Raw genomic sequence first — 15,054 nt, 5'->3', positions numbered from 1 at the left:
ACAATCACTGGTGTCAACACTGCAGCTGACGCCGCCCCCCTGGGGTGCAGAGGAGGCTGCTAACTTTGGGCACACTGCCCGCCGCCGCCACCCTCACGGTCTCCTCATCCCTTTAATTATCTGTGGAGTGTCTCATTAGTGCAGCTGCCCCGGGCCACGCCTCCTTACACCCTGGCCATTTAGTGGACACTCTGTGACAGCCATGCTAATCTTGCCCCCATCCAGTCCACCCGTGTGACCTTTAACTTCTCTAAATTAACTTTTAATTTGGAACCCCTGAAACCCAAATCCAAAAGGTAAATCCCACGACACAACCAATTTCTGTTGGATTTCGTCTGCTTTGTTCATGTTCACGACCTTGTCAACCAGTAACCTTTGACCTTTTTTGACGCGTTAAAAATCAAGAAGATTCTTCTTTGGCACACAATTTAAACTTGCATATATAATCTTATTAGCTAAAAAACCTACAGGACATGAAATGCCTTCAGTTGACAAAAACGACACACAAACTGTGAATGTTTTCTCGTCAATTGTTGATTTAAGGACATTTTCAGAGTTTGAAATGCTCTTGTTTGATTGAGGGAAGTAAGCGTGTCAGTGTGACGAGGAAAGGGATCACTAACCGATTTAAAATGAGTAATTCAGATCAGAGTTCAGGTATGACCCTCCCTTGTCAGGGCATCGATGGGGCCAGGGGTGGGCCTCAGGAGCGAAGAATAATTGCCCCCCTGGGTCAGAAGCAAGAGGGTCCCCCCGTAGAGCCGCCGCCTCGTCATGCGATCGCCACGCACTGACGGAGACATTTAAACACTAGAATGTTCACAATGATGAGCAGTTATTTGAATATCCATTCAAAAATTAGAATAATCTTTATTTTGAGATGCGTCTTTTATACGTTTTATTCACCTATCAAAGTAGCAAATATGTGGCGACAGTAGATGCTCCGCTGGATGATCGAATGACTTATCAGGATGATTGACTGGCGGTAGATTATAATGGTCCCTCATCTTCATCAAGACTTTTTTGTATTATTAAATTAGTGCTAATGGACGTAGTTTTCATACATGACTGCTTGCTGCTGTCCCCCCGGCTCGCTAATGAGACCTCTAATTTACGGCCGACATGCGCCAATCATTGTCACGACGATCATGTTAAAAGCACATAAATAAATAAATGTGGGTTTAATTCGAGTGTATGTATCCTCCTCCTCGGCCCCCAACTTCACTCTCTATTTAATAATGAGGAAATAAATAACGGCAATCGGACTCCTCCTCCTCTCTCCCCCGGGTAATTGGCAAGTGGGGGAGGGGCCACTTTTGTGTGTGTGTGTGTGTGTGTGTGTGTGTGCGCTAATGAATTCAGACGGATTCAGTTCATGTTTTAGACACAGGGTTGATGATCTTAGACCAATAAAGTTAGCAATCAAATAATCCAACACATTAGAATTACAGCATTAATATGACTCCTCAAGCCTGTGAATGACGGACGGAGCCAAGTCTACATATCAAAATCATCAAAATGTCTTTATGCAGGTGTATCAAATCCCTTTCTTGTTACAAGTGAGAAAACTAGTTTTGTTTCTCTGTGCAGTAAATATGTAGTTGCTAGTACAGTGATATTTGATTTATTGTCATTGAATATAGTACCACCACCCTCTCCAGAGGCCACGTCTTATCGCTACAACCAAAGGTCCAAACTCGTGTTCCTTAAAGTCATATCTGTGTTTTCCCGATCAGAATGTGACCCTCCATCGTGTTACCATGACGACGGTTAATTAACTATCCGAACGCTCCTACTGCTTCTAAACGATTACGGATCATTTTCTTCTTCTCCTGCCGTCACTCGAGCGTTCCCCGCTCTCTCCTCCGTCCCACTCCCACTCATCCCGCTCTAATTTACACCCCCGCTCCCCTCGCCTCTCCCCGCTATAATTACCCGTGTCCATCCGAGGGCGGCTAATGACCCACTCTGCAAAGGCTAATTGATTTCAGACTCTGGTTTCTGTATTTAAATAAAAAAGTCTCAGGTCCAGAGTCGGAGGAAAGAGTAGGTATTTTGGGCGTCTCAGCTCATTGCAGCGCCACCCTGTGATAGAATCATGGTGTCAGTGAGACACTGAGCTGCTGTTACTCCGCAGCCATTAATCCTTTAATGAGGGAGCTAATTAGACCAGAAAGATGCCGCGTGGCCCCGCCCCCTGTGCGTCCATCTTTATTTCATAGAAACATGTGTGTGTTGCACACATGCCTGTGTACGCACACGTATAGGTGTGAAGCCGTCAGTCAGGCTGCAATCTTTGAGTGACAAACATGTGTACCTGCCAAATCATCTGCTAGGTTTGTCAAAGCTTCACAAATCCAACCAGAGTGTAAAGTCTGATTTCTGAATGAAACTGTTGTTTCCGAGTGAGATTTGTTGTTTAATTGTCTCACGAAAGGAAATGATTCCTTCTAGTGCTTTGTTAGCAAATTAGCAGCTGCGTGGTCGTAATGGAGGATTAGAAGCTGTTAAACTTTGATATGCAGGTTTGCTTCTTTGGCTTATTATTTCCTCTTTCATAAAACACACACACACACACACACACACACACACACCTTCAGCCTCTGGGCCTGTGTGTGATTATGTGTCAGACCCGTGTTTAATTATCTACCCAGCATGCATCAGTGCCGGGGAACAGCGTTCTGTCTAATGGGATGTGAAAAGACACTCGCACACATTAGCACATAAATATGATTGTGTGCGCATGTTAACACATCTTGACACACAAACACACACACACACACACTCGCACTGTGTGGTTAATTAGTGCAATTAGCTTCTCTAGTGTCCAGACTTGTGTTTTCAAGACTCGTTAGATCGAGATGACAGAGAGTCACTGTTTGTGCGACACAAACACACACTATCTCGCGCACACACACACACACACACACACACACACACACACACATATTCTGTATAAAGCTACTAAACATGTAGCTATAAATGTTGCAGTTGTACAGTCATCAAAATAAGATATAACTCACACACACACCTATACACACATATTAGTAGCACACTCCAACATCCGTACTACTTGGAGCAGCATCGTGGTAAAACTGAGCGTAAATACAAAACAAGAGAATAGAAATACATGTCTCAGTGTGTGATCGAGGAGCGTCCATGCACACACTCTGGTGTATGTCTCGGCCTCTTAGCAACCGCCGTGGTAAATGAAGTCATGCGTCTCCTGCGTCCTCACATTTCCTTTAGTGACGGACAGAAGGCCGGAGTCCTGCTGGGCACACACACACAAAGACACGCACACACTCCTCCCGTCTTTGTCCGGGCTCTGTGGGCCGTGGTCTTCTGCCTGGTCACTGCCCTCCGTCTCACACACACTCTGTTGGCAGGAAGGAAAACTTCATGGACATTCCGTGATGCTAGCTACCTCTGGCCACGCCCCCAAACACACACACTTGCACCTCCAGGAAGAGAGTTAATGACATTCTTCAGGTTCCCACACCGACCGTCGCCCCCTTCCCTCCCTAGTAAAGCACCTCAGACCCTCACAGGACCATCAGACACTTTTGATTCATTCTTTTCAAAGACCAGAGAAGAGTCTGCTCTAAATCCATCTGCTAATCATCTGAGCTCGTCTTTTATTGTCTATGATCTCAATTGATCAACTCTTAAATCATGGTGAGCAAGACCTTTTTTTTTAAATGTACGAATCATGAAAATTATGATTTTTCTAAAACCCATGACTAGCAGTATTGGTATGCTAGCATGTTAACACAAGCGTGTGCGTTATAAATAGGATTTTGTTTCCAACATAATCTCACTTTAATGGCTCATCAAAGTCCTTGGTTAAGTTTTGATATTTCTGTGTTAGTCCATGTGCGCTGGGGACCCCCTTTATCCAGCATCCTAATGTTTTCTACTGTTGCAATCGACACACACACACACACACACACACTTGATTGCTCCTCAGTGCTGGAGAAAAAGGGCAAGAAGGGACAGCTCAACCCCCCCCCTCCTCTTCTGAGCCTGAATAATCCCAGTGGGATCAATGGTCTCATGTTTACATCTCAGGATTAGAGCAGATTAGAGTCTTGGAGCGATGGATTAAAAAGATCAGCAGTTCATCACACTTCATTATTGGACAATGTCGTCCTGTTTCCCCTGCGTGTCTCACTTACGCCAGCATGTTCCGTCCCCGTGGCTCCGGCTGCCGTCTTCTTCATGTGACCTAATAATGCCCGGGATGGCTGACAAGGGCCTTTATTTAATCTGACTGCCGTTCCTAAAATCCACGTCGGTTATTCTAACGTCGTCTTCCGCCCCCAGGGAGGAGCGCGAGCGCTGGATCCGGGCAAAGTACGAGCAGCGGTTGTTCCTGGCGTCGCTTCCTGGCACGGATCTGCCGCTCGGGCAGCAGCTCCTGCGAGCCACGGCCGAGGAGGACCTGCGCCTCGTGGTCCTGCTCCTGGCTCACGGGAGCCGGCAGCAGGTGAACGAGACGTGCGGAGACGGAGACGGACGCAACGCGCTGCACCTCAGCGGGCGCAAGGGAAACGTGGTGATCACGCAGCTGCTTATCTGGGTACGTGACACTGTCTCTGGTTCTAGTAGTTGGCTAAAAATCTTTGAACGTAGCCATTAGAGCAAGCGTTGAGCATTGTTCCGTTATTCATCCGAGGCTTACCTTCACAGTACGGTGTGGAGCTGACCGCCCGGGACGCCCACGGCAACAGCGCCCTGGCGTACGCGCGACAGGCCGGCAGCCAGGAGTGCATGGACACGTTGGCGCAGTACGGCTGCCCGGACGAGCGCTACCCGCTCATGGCCACGCCCAACCTCTCGCGCCGCAACACCAACAGCTGCAGCAGCTCCGGCAGCGCTGCCCTCATATGACCACGTGACTGCGGGAGTATCTTTTCTTCTTAGGAACCACTAACGCCTCTCTCCGGCCCGTCCATGCCTCCTGCCGGAGACCCAACACCGCTCCGGCACGATGGCCACCGCGGTCACGTGCGAGGGTTTGAAGAATCCACGCGGCGGCTGATCATCATACCTCATCGCTACAAGGCCAGTCCCAGCTCTGGTGCCCGGACTACTCGACCATATCGGACTTTGACGACGGGCTCCTGCGCGACTTTTTTTCTTATTTTTCATGAACTTCCTGCCTCTTTTTAATGTGAAAAATATTGTGATGTAAACATTTTACTGAGAAAAAGTTTGTAGTAGTCAAAGTGTGCTAGACTCGCATGTTCCGACACTTTTTTTTTTTCTTCTTTTTTTTTGTATCTGAAGCATTTTTGTGGTGTAAATAGTAAGTGCAGCGTCCGCGTGTACAAATGTCTGTACAGAAGCTGTCGGCAGCCTCAGGGACTAGAGCCCCCGATGCACCAGGGTGTGGCGCTCATCCACGGCGACGATTGAGGGGCTGGATGATAATCCAGCATCTTTTCTCATCTAGCGATGAGTCTACAACCAACAGTCGATCCGCTCAAGTCAGTGATTTTGGAACGACTTCAAGACTGAAATTCAAACCCTCGCATGATTTCTCTGATGTTGGCTCCGGGACGAATGATGTTGTCCAGCCCGGGCATCTTAGTATCTACTTGCACTTGCAAGAGAAACCATTCATGAATATAAAGCCCAAATGACTTCCTGGTGCTCGTTGAAAATTGATGGTCATGGGACTGAAGTGAAGCAGCTACTTCAAGAGGGAAAAAAGGGAAGTGTTTTATTAAGAATGTGCAGTCATGTGACCAGCTCCGGGTGATCAACCCTCTTATTCGACCCGTGGTGGATTTACAAATCTCACCTTCTGAATGTCCCACATGACGTTTCTAGAAGCTGATCTATTTGACTCCAATATTTGTGTTAGTATGAGGAAGCAACACAGTATATGCTGCTAAGAATATTTAATAGCTGTGTAGTTTGGTAGTCGAGGTGGAAGTTGGATCTTCATAGCGATTTGGATTTGTTTAAAATCACAAGATTTATGTTCGACTTCAGCCATGATGTCAATTTTAAAGGCAAACCTGTCGGCTGGACTTGAACCTTTGAGCAACGCTAAGAGGAAGAATGCCGTTGTCACCATGACACTCGTCTAGTTTGTCGTTCCTTCTCTTGACTGTTACTCGAGCAATATTCTCATACTTTAATCGTCACTTTTGACTTCCTGTCTTTAGAAATGAAACACTACATCATCTTCCAGTTTCACACTAAATGTCTGACTGCACCTTATCGCCAGTTTACTTCTACTAAATAGGGTTTATCGCAATTTTAGTTTGTTTTTATATCAGTCGTCTCGGGATGACTACGTCCTTTTATTTAATGGAAATGCACTAAATCTGTTTGTCTGTCATGGATCCTCTTTTTATTTGGACGAACAACAAAGTAGAACTCTAACAAAACACTTTCAACTGTTAATGTTAAGAACACGGCTGTTGTGGTTGAATTGTTTTAGGTAGACACGGTGAAAAGCTCATGATTCTTTTTTTTTTTTTTTTACAGCATTTAGTAAGCTGAGTGCGACTAGCGTGTAGCTCCTGACTCCATGATGCTAACATAAACATAGGATTGAACTACGCTAGAGTTCAGTGGTGTGTACTTAGCAATTCATGTGTTTAAAGTTTAACTCACTGTTGTCATACCGACACAGACCACTTGTCTAGCTGGGACAGCATAACTGAACTGTAATACCTATCTGGTTTTTAAGTCCACGTCATCAGAACCAATTAGTTTTTACTCCATTTGAAAATATCTTCGCTAGTCTAGCTTCTCAATTTACTGTGTGCCTCTCACTTGTTCTGCCAGCTAGCCTGTTGCTAGTCCTGTGTATGTACATAGAACTTGAATTACAAAATAATCCCGTCTGTCTCCATCATTTTAGTCCGTTAGACTCACTGACTAGAGGTTTCTTTTAATATATCCTTCACCCAGTGCTGGGCTGGACACGAGTCATCAGTTTGTTTTCTTTCTGGCTGTCTAAAAGTATTCACCTGGTGTCACTCATTATTGACAAGTTATCTCTACAGCAGAACAAACTTCACATGACAGTGTGGCTGCACACGCTTCATCATTTTCAAATAAAAGAAAGGCTTCACCAGTGTTGTGCATTTCACGCTGGTGTTTGGACTTGTGAGCCGCCCAGCACAACCTTCAAACCCTCAAAGCTGTCTACTTTTTTTTTTTTTTTAATTCTTATTTATAATGAAACCTTCAAACAGATGTGACCCCTCATGACCTTGTTAATTTGTACATTGTTTCATGTTTAAATATACCCTTGTTCATCGTCCCCAAGTGTTGGAATTATTATTATTGTTATTATTATTATGTTTGTCTGTTGTACAGAAACATTGAAGACAAATTCTCAGACTGTAACTCGTCTCTTTTCAATAAAGATCAAGCTTCCTAATATAAACTCCATTTGAAACAGTCACGTTATTGAGTCAGAATTCATTGTGTCAATAATGAATTATTATAAGAGAACGATTTTAAGGCCTTATGCATTATTACACTTTTTAAATGTATTTCACATATCTAGACACTTAAATGATCATTAAAATAATTCCCCGTTTTTTGCCTCTTTTAGAGAGGTCTATGATACACATCGAACTGCATATATTGCGTATATTTAACGATTTTTGATATTCAAAGTGGTTTAAGTTAGTATTTAAATGTTAAATATAATTTAATATAAAGTGGAGGAATATGTAAACAGGGCTTGTTTAGTGATTATAATTCTACGGAAGTGTATTTAAGGTCGCCAAGATCTTCCGTTTCCGTCCCTCGTTTGTTCTTTTTTTTTGCTCCACATGTTTGTTTTTAATCTACAATCTCGTAACGACACTTGTAAAAATACACATTTTTCGCTGATTCCAGAATAAGCTCTCAAGGTATAACGTTTTCTATTCTGTTAAAGTTTCTATTGCCGTTAAATGTTGCCTGAGTCGACTGTGACCAGGGTCGCGTTCTCATCTAAACACTTCTTTAGTTTCACATTTTATGATCCAACATATCGTAAATATTATGAGTCAAAAGATCGCACATCGTTCTGTCGTCGATCCCGTTGACACGCAGATGATGGATTGACGGCTGACAGCAGGGCTCTAAACAACTCGATAATGACGCAATAAAAATCTTCAATAGTTGACAAGATTAATTCAACGTTATAATGATTTAAAAGTTGCTTTCATTGATCCGTGCAACTGTCCAGGAAAAGAGGCGTTTAAAGGCCGCGCTGTGACTCGTATTTTGGAAATAAAACTATATAAAAAGCGTTTCTCCCAACATCATAATAACGATATATATGTAATAGGTAAAATTACTTTTTAACGTCAACAAGTGATCCTTCGATCATACAGTGGGTGAAGAAGTTGAGATAAACCCTGAACTTTCACATCCGGTTTCATCTTTAATTCACACTTGTATAGTTTTTTTTAACGTCAGGAATGTTAGTTACATTTTTATACAAATAAATTAGCAGCTTCATTTTAAACATCCAAATAAAAATCCAAGAAATAAACCACGCGAACATCTAAAATGTGTTCCACAGACAAAAGACTTTTTTTTTTATAAAAACCGAAGTTTTCTAGTTTGTGATGAAATTTGACAAGAGTCAGTTTGGTCCCGGCGCTTATTTACATTATACACATGACGTCATTGTCAGTTCTTGGCAGCAGAAGACTAAAGTCCGAGGTCAGGCCTGCATGTTCTTCACCAACACAAGACTCCGCTTTAAAATGATGTTCTCACCGTTTTAGAAATGATTTTTGGGGGATCTGATCGCACTCAACGGATGTATGAGGCTGGAGATAATTCAGTAACAGCCGAATTATTATTTTCTCTATTTATATATTTCCAGCCACATTAAATGTTTTTTTGTGTCGTTAAATAATGCAGAAATAGTGATTTAAATTAATTTGCTAAACATGATTTCCGGTGTGTTAAATTCGCCTAAAATGTTTTCTGATCTGTGGAGTGAAGTGCGCAGAAGATTCGAGCCGTGCAGGGGTTTGAGAAAGTTCCGGATCTTCAGTGGTCTAGGGCCGGGTCTGCTCCATCTGCTGGTGCTGGCTGCGGATAGCAAAGCGGCTCACGTGCACCGGGATCGGTACCACGATTTTGGGGTTCCTCGAGGGCTCCCCGGACTTGTTGTTGACATTCCCGGCCTTGACCCGTTTCCACTTGGCGCGCCGGTTCTGGAACCAGATCTTCACCTGCACCTCGCTCAGTTTGAGCGCATGCGCGATCTGCGAGCGCTCGGTGAGGGACAGGTACTTCTTACAGTGGAACTCCTTCTCCAGCTCCAGGAGCTGCTCGCTGGTGAACGCCGTCCTCCGCCGACGGTTCTTCCCGCCACCGGAACCGCCCGAGCCGCCACTCGCGGAACCGGAGCCGTGGAGATGCGCCGGGTCATCCAGACCCCCCGAACCTCCGTCCCCGTCCTCCTTGTGGCTCGCAAGGTTGTCGTCTGAGCTGTAGTCCAGGTCGCTGTCCATGGAGAAGCTCTCGTCCCTGCGGCTGCAGTCCTCCTCCCGGGGGTCTTCTTTACTGGGCCCACGACCTGCGAGAAAAAAAACCACAACTTTTGTCATAAAAATGGAAACATTTTTCCTTTCATTCAGAATATTCTCTTTTTATGTCAGTGTCAGAATGGACTTGAGGAAGAGGGTCCACCATGGGACACGAGGCCAACATGAGGGGTGGAGGGGGGTCATGAGGTCCCACGTCACGTCCATTAGATCACCATGAGACCCACGCACGGCAACAATGCTTCTCTGTCGTGTTTTTCACGCATAATTACGCGCGAGCGATCACTGCGATCCCCCGAGAAAACTAAAAACGTCCCTTTAGATTAAATCAATATATTAACGAGAAGACCAGTGCGAAATAGGATTTACATGAATATATTTCAATCTTCACTCAGAGGACAATAAAGAAGATTTATTATTTGTAATCGCCTTTTTATGCACAGAAAAAAAAAATCTGAATTCTCCTCATTTTGGACAGGATGTAAATATATTTAAAATATGTAACGGTTTTTATATATTACAAAATGTATGAACAATTAATTAATTTTAATTTAATTAATGTTTGTATTCGACTTTTTATTAAATATTAAACTAGCATTTAAATGTAAACTCTTAAATATAAGTAATAATCATCTAATTGTAAAAAATGTTTTTTTTTAAATCACAAGAATACTTTTGAAAGTTGTGCAGTAAAAAAACAATCGGTACCTGAGGTCGTCTGTACCGGGGTGTCCGGGTCGTGGAAGGCCGGCAGCGACGACTCTTTGGCGGACATGAAGCACTTCTCCTCCTCCGGTCTCAGCCCGGTCCCGCCGAACTTTCTCACCGTGTCCTGGTGCTGCTGACCCGGCGAGAACCTCCCGGGCAACGAGGCCATGAGCGTGGAGGTGAGTGCGAGGCTGGAGCAGAAGCCCGGGATCTGGTGGTGGGCGGCCGGCAGAGAGGACTGCAGGGCGGGCGGAGGAGGCGGGGGCGGCGGCTGCAGCACCACCGACCGGTACGGCATGAACATCGGGTAGCCGGTGTACACGAAGTGTCCCGGGCTGGGCTGCGGTGGTCCCCCGATCAGTGAGTCTATGCTGAAGGCAGTGGTGCTCCCGAGTGGCCGCTGCATCACCATGAAGGGAGAGCTGAACGCTGCGCTCATAGGACCGAGGGTTGGAGCTCAGAGAGGCGGGCGGAGGAGCGCAGTGCGGGCGTCCTGGGAGGGTCGAGGGACCCTCTGCTGGAGGTGCGGAGCTCACCGCCCTTGGAGGAGAGGTAACGGGCGCTCACAGGAGGGATAATCCGCTCATAATAAACCAATCCATCGAGGATGTTTTCAACTTTCAACTTTTTCACACCGGTTAGAAAATCCGCTTCAGACCCCGTCTCTGTGCGCGCGCGTGTGTGTGTGTCAAGTGTGTGTGTCTCAGATGATTGGGGTTTAAATTGCGCTCCCCTTCTGTCTGCTGAGACCCCACCTCCGCTCGGGGCGCTCGGACCCGGTTGGTCCTCGTCGTGACGTCAGCGCTCGCTGTTCAGTCCCGCCGTATGAATCCCAATCTGAGAGATGAAGTCCTGCTTCATTTCATTTAAGGATGAAAGCGTCTCTTGATGTGTCCGTGGATGGGATTTATCTCTTTAGTTTCTCACTGTTTACACGAGTCCATCCATGCACTTGTCCTCAAAACTATGTGAATTCATGTCCAGGGATTAAATGAGACTTTGTTGATAAATACAGTCAATTACAAAACACTTGAAAATTGAAAGTTTTCATCTATTTCTGTGTCTTCTTGCTACGATGAAAAGAACCAGAACCGGCGACCATGAGTGACTCAGTGTGGAGCAGACAACTGTTAATGAATGATAATCTCAAAAATACATGAATCTCATCTCAGATCAATGTCTGTAAACACATGGTTCAGCTCTTGGTTTAAGCAGCTCATGGTAGTATCTGCCTTTTAAATATAGAATCCATGCCTGACTTTAACCTAATAACTCTTAAACTGGTAAATAGTACATCTTTAATCTCCATGTTTTTCATCTGGGAGTTGTTGCTAGTCCAGTCAAGACCAGACCTGCCACCGTTCCATTAAACATACACACATATGCACACTTCCCCTCACGTCTCCCGTTTAATCCTGCACATCATCATCTGCAGTCGGCTGACCCTCGACCCTTGACCCCCACCCCCCTCGGCATCAGTCAAGGGCGGCCACTCCTCCCTCTCAGGGTCACCGACTCTCATTAAGGGCCTCCTGATCTCTGGTCCGGTGCTGCCGCCGCGACATTAAACAGCCGTATTTTTCAATTAGCGCTGACAAATGGAATCAAAGTTCCAGGATGAAACGAGGCGCGGCTCGTTAACAAGAGCTGTTAATTGCACAGCCATTAGACAAATAGTGCCGCGCTCCCAGACTCGGTATCAATCATGCGGGCCATCGATGGTAAAAGGTTGTGATGGAGGAAGAGGTGGAGAGCGGCGTGCGTGTGGTGGTGCGTGCACAGCGCTCACGCACGGCCGCAGCTAATAAATCCCCAGTTTCTGCTAATAAATTATCCGCTTTAATTAACAACATGGATTATGATTGGCCGATGATTTAATTAAAACTCTCCTACATGAGAGCCGCTGATCATCCATTATGAGCCTTGGAGGAGGAGGGGGTGGGTGGGTGGGGGGGGGGTCACCTGGAGTGCAGTAAATGAAGCCTCCATGTTTACCTGCACATCATTACTGGATGTTACAGTGACTATGGAATTAAACCTGGAAGCAGTTGAAGACCAAACGTCCGCCCTCCCTGTGCATTTATTCTGCCGCTAAATGGCACAATTTTCTTTGCCAGAGTGTTTTGCTGGGAGTGAGAGGGAGGGGGGTCACGAGTGATGGTGGCGTGTTCAGGACTCTAGTTGGGGAGGCAGGAGCAGGGAGAGACATGGAGGACATTTTAAATTCGTATCCAGTGAGTAAAAGACCGTCTTCAGTGTAGACTGGACGATAAATGCTGATAATAATAAATGTCACTTTTCCTTACTGTTTTTGGAAAGGCTTTGTCGTTTTCTCATGTCTGGAGTATAAATTCTTCCTAAGACCTCCCTGAGTATTCAAGATATGTTCTGAGAAAGTAGTATCATCCGTGAAGAACCTGCTCACTTTTGTACTCTATCCCTTGTTTCATCAGTTGTTTTCCGGATTAAACAATCAACACATTTCCTCAAAACAAACCTTGACAGAAAGCTGTGGTAAGCACTGGCAGCCACGTATGTGTAAAAAGTGTGGATTAACAAGCCTAAACCATCAAATAAAGTTACCCACCGATATGTTTTCTCCAACCAGGAAGTTTCGCTTCTCTTCCTCCCTTAGAACCCAGGTACCGATTTCTTTGGGGGGATACAATTCGGGGCATGAATGTTGCAGAGTATTCCAGCATTATGATCTTGAATCTTTTCAAGTGTCTATAAAAATGAGCTGACAAGTCCGACTTCTGTAAAACTTGTTTTTCTTCTCTTTCAAAGTCCTATAACGACGGAAACTGTGTCTCATCTGAAGATTCCCGACTTTGAGGTCATGCCGCTTGTTTGTTCTCTGTACTCAACCTATGCTCATCTACAGATGTATCAAGTCAGGTTTATGCAGTTTTTCTGACTGATCTTTGAGGGACACGTCAACAGATACATGTACAGTAAGCACTTTCATCACACTTGGCAGACTTCCACTCCAGCTACTGTCGTAGTGTTCAATATTTTTTGATCAATGCCATTGTCAACCACTCATTAAATCTTGTACTTTGATTCTTGCGTCCACAAAGAAAGAAAAGCAAGAGTTGAAGTGAGAGCGTGTCGCGTGTAACATCTTCACCTGTCGTTCCATGCAACCAACAGATCTTCACCGATGGACATGTGTGATGCAACACTTAAACACAGTCTGGCTTGTGTCCTCAGGTCTAGTTGAAGAGTGCAGCCCATCTGGTTCGCGGAGATTTAGCCTCTGAAATGTGTCATTTTGTGTAAAAACCCCAGAGTTTGACCATCAGGACTCTGCAACTTTCCTTGGTCGCTAACAGCAGCTAGCAGATGTGACTCCAGCTGCTGATGACTGTTATTACATCCTCTCCTCTGCCCCCCCCCTTCTCTCCACGTGACCTTTGCCCGGGCTCGTAAAGTAGCCCGTAAGAATGTTCCTGAGACTCTCACACTGGTCGCTGCCGCTCTCACACGCAGGGTTATTAAATAATTACATTAAGGAAGAGGAGACTGCAGGTAAAATTGTATTAGTCGCGCCAGCGTCCTGTCACTTCAGGGAGATGAAAGAGGCCTGTCAATCAAGTCGGTCTTGTCTTCCCGGATCTTTATTGGTTCTCACACTTCAATCCTGTCATTCCTCGTTGGATGAGCCAAAATCAAATTTGTGTCTGGAGGGGGATGATGGGAGACGACACAGTCCGTCGGATCACTTTCCTGGTCTGAGTAGGAAGCTCCGAGTTCTTGGCTTTAATCTGACGCTAAAACAGTTTCCATGACTTTAATGATGCTAATGTGACACAAGCATGGAGGACGCATGTGTTCACGCACACCATGAGCTGGTTGGTTGGCCTTAAACCGTCTAATATTCAAGTTGATATTGTGACATATGCAAGTGCTTAAGATAAGGTTAGTAACAGATTATTAGTGCCAATGATTATACAGAGACTTGGTATACTCAGTAGTCAGGAGCCTCGTGTAATACTACAGAACCTCACGGAGTAATGCTACGGCCCCTGTGCAGTACTACTACGGATCATCACAGAGTAATACTACAGATCTTGTGCAGTAATATTATGGAGCATCACTTACTAATACTACAGACATTGTGCAGTAATATTACGGAGTATCGCGGAGTAATACTACAGACCTTGCGCAGTAATACTACAGAACATCGCTAAGTAACACTACAGAGCTCGTGCAGTAATACTACTGAGCATCGTTTAGTAATACTACAGACCTCGTGCAGTAATATTGCAGAGTGCCGCGGAATAATACTACAAACCTCGCGCAGTAATACTACTGAGCATCGCTTAGTAATACTACAGACCTTGTGCAGTTATATTGCGGAGTATCGCGGAGTAATACTACAGACCTCGCGCAATAATACTACGGAGCATCACTAAGTAATACTACAGACCTCGTGCAGTAGTATTACAGAGTATCGCGGAGTAATACTACAGACCTTGCGCAGTAATATTAAGGAGCATAGTGGAGTAATACTACAGACCTTGCGCAGTAATACTACTAAGCATCGCTAAGTAATACTACAGACCTCGGGCAGTTTTATGACTGAACATCGCTAAGTAACACTACAGAGCTTGTGCAGTAATACTACTGAGCATCGCTTAGTAATACTAAAGACCTTGCGTAGTAATACTACTGAGCATCGCTAAGTAATACTACAAACCTCGGGCAGTTTTACTACTGAACATCGCTAAGTAATACTACAGACCTCACGCAGTAATACTATTGAGTATCGCTATGTTATACTACAGACCTTGTGCAGTAATACTGCAGACCTCCT

At 45.0% G+C, this 15,054-nt stretch overlaps 2 protein-coding genes across 4 annotated transcripts in view; one reads left to right on the top strand and one right to left on the bottom strand.

Annotated features, from left to right (window-relative positions):
• The window catches only part of agap1 (ArfGAP with GTPase domain, ankyrin repeat and PH domain 1), a 45,255-nt gene extending 37,853 nt beyond the window's left edge, over positions 1-7,402 (top strand). For all 3 annotated transcript variants that reach the window (XM_087791814.1, XM_087791812.1, XM_087791811.1), the window contains 2 exons: positions 4,327-4,582; positions 4,693-7,402. In XM_087791814.1, the coding sequence (XP_087647940.1) occupies positions 4,327-4,582; positions 4,693-4,893 (457 nt within the window). In that variant the 3' untranslated portion in view covers positions 4,894-7,402. The remainder of the gene's footprint in view (positions 1-4,326; positions 4,583-4,692) is intronic.
• Positions 7,403-8,923: 1,521 nt separating this feature from the next.
• Positions 8,924-10,742, bottom strand: gbx2 (gastrulation brain homeobox 2). The gene is made up of 2 exons (XM_087792608.1): positions 10,236-10,742; positions 8,924-9,559 (listed from the first exon to the last, which is right to left on the bottom strand). The coding sequence occupies exons 1-2, from the start codon at positions 10,672-10,674 to the stop codon at positions 9,036-9,038; spliced, it is 963 nt and encodes a 320-aa protein (XP_087648734.1). The 5' UTR covers positions 10,675-10,742; the 3' UTR covers positions 8,924-9,035.
• Between the last annotated feature and the right edge of the window lie 4,312 nt (positions 10,743-15,054).

Source organism: Callionymus lyra, chromosome 5, assembly GCF_982586985.1.
Source record: "Callionymus lyra chromosome 5, fCalLyr1.hap1.1, whole genome shotgun sequence".
Taxonomy (NCBI): domain Eukaryota; kingdom Metazoa; phylum Chordata; class Actinopteri; order Syngnathiformes; family Callionymidae; genus Callionymus; species Callionymus lyra.
This window is presented reverse-complemented; position numbering and strand designations above follow the sequence as displayed.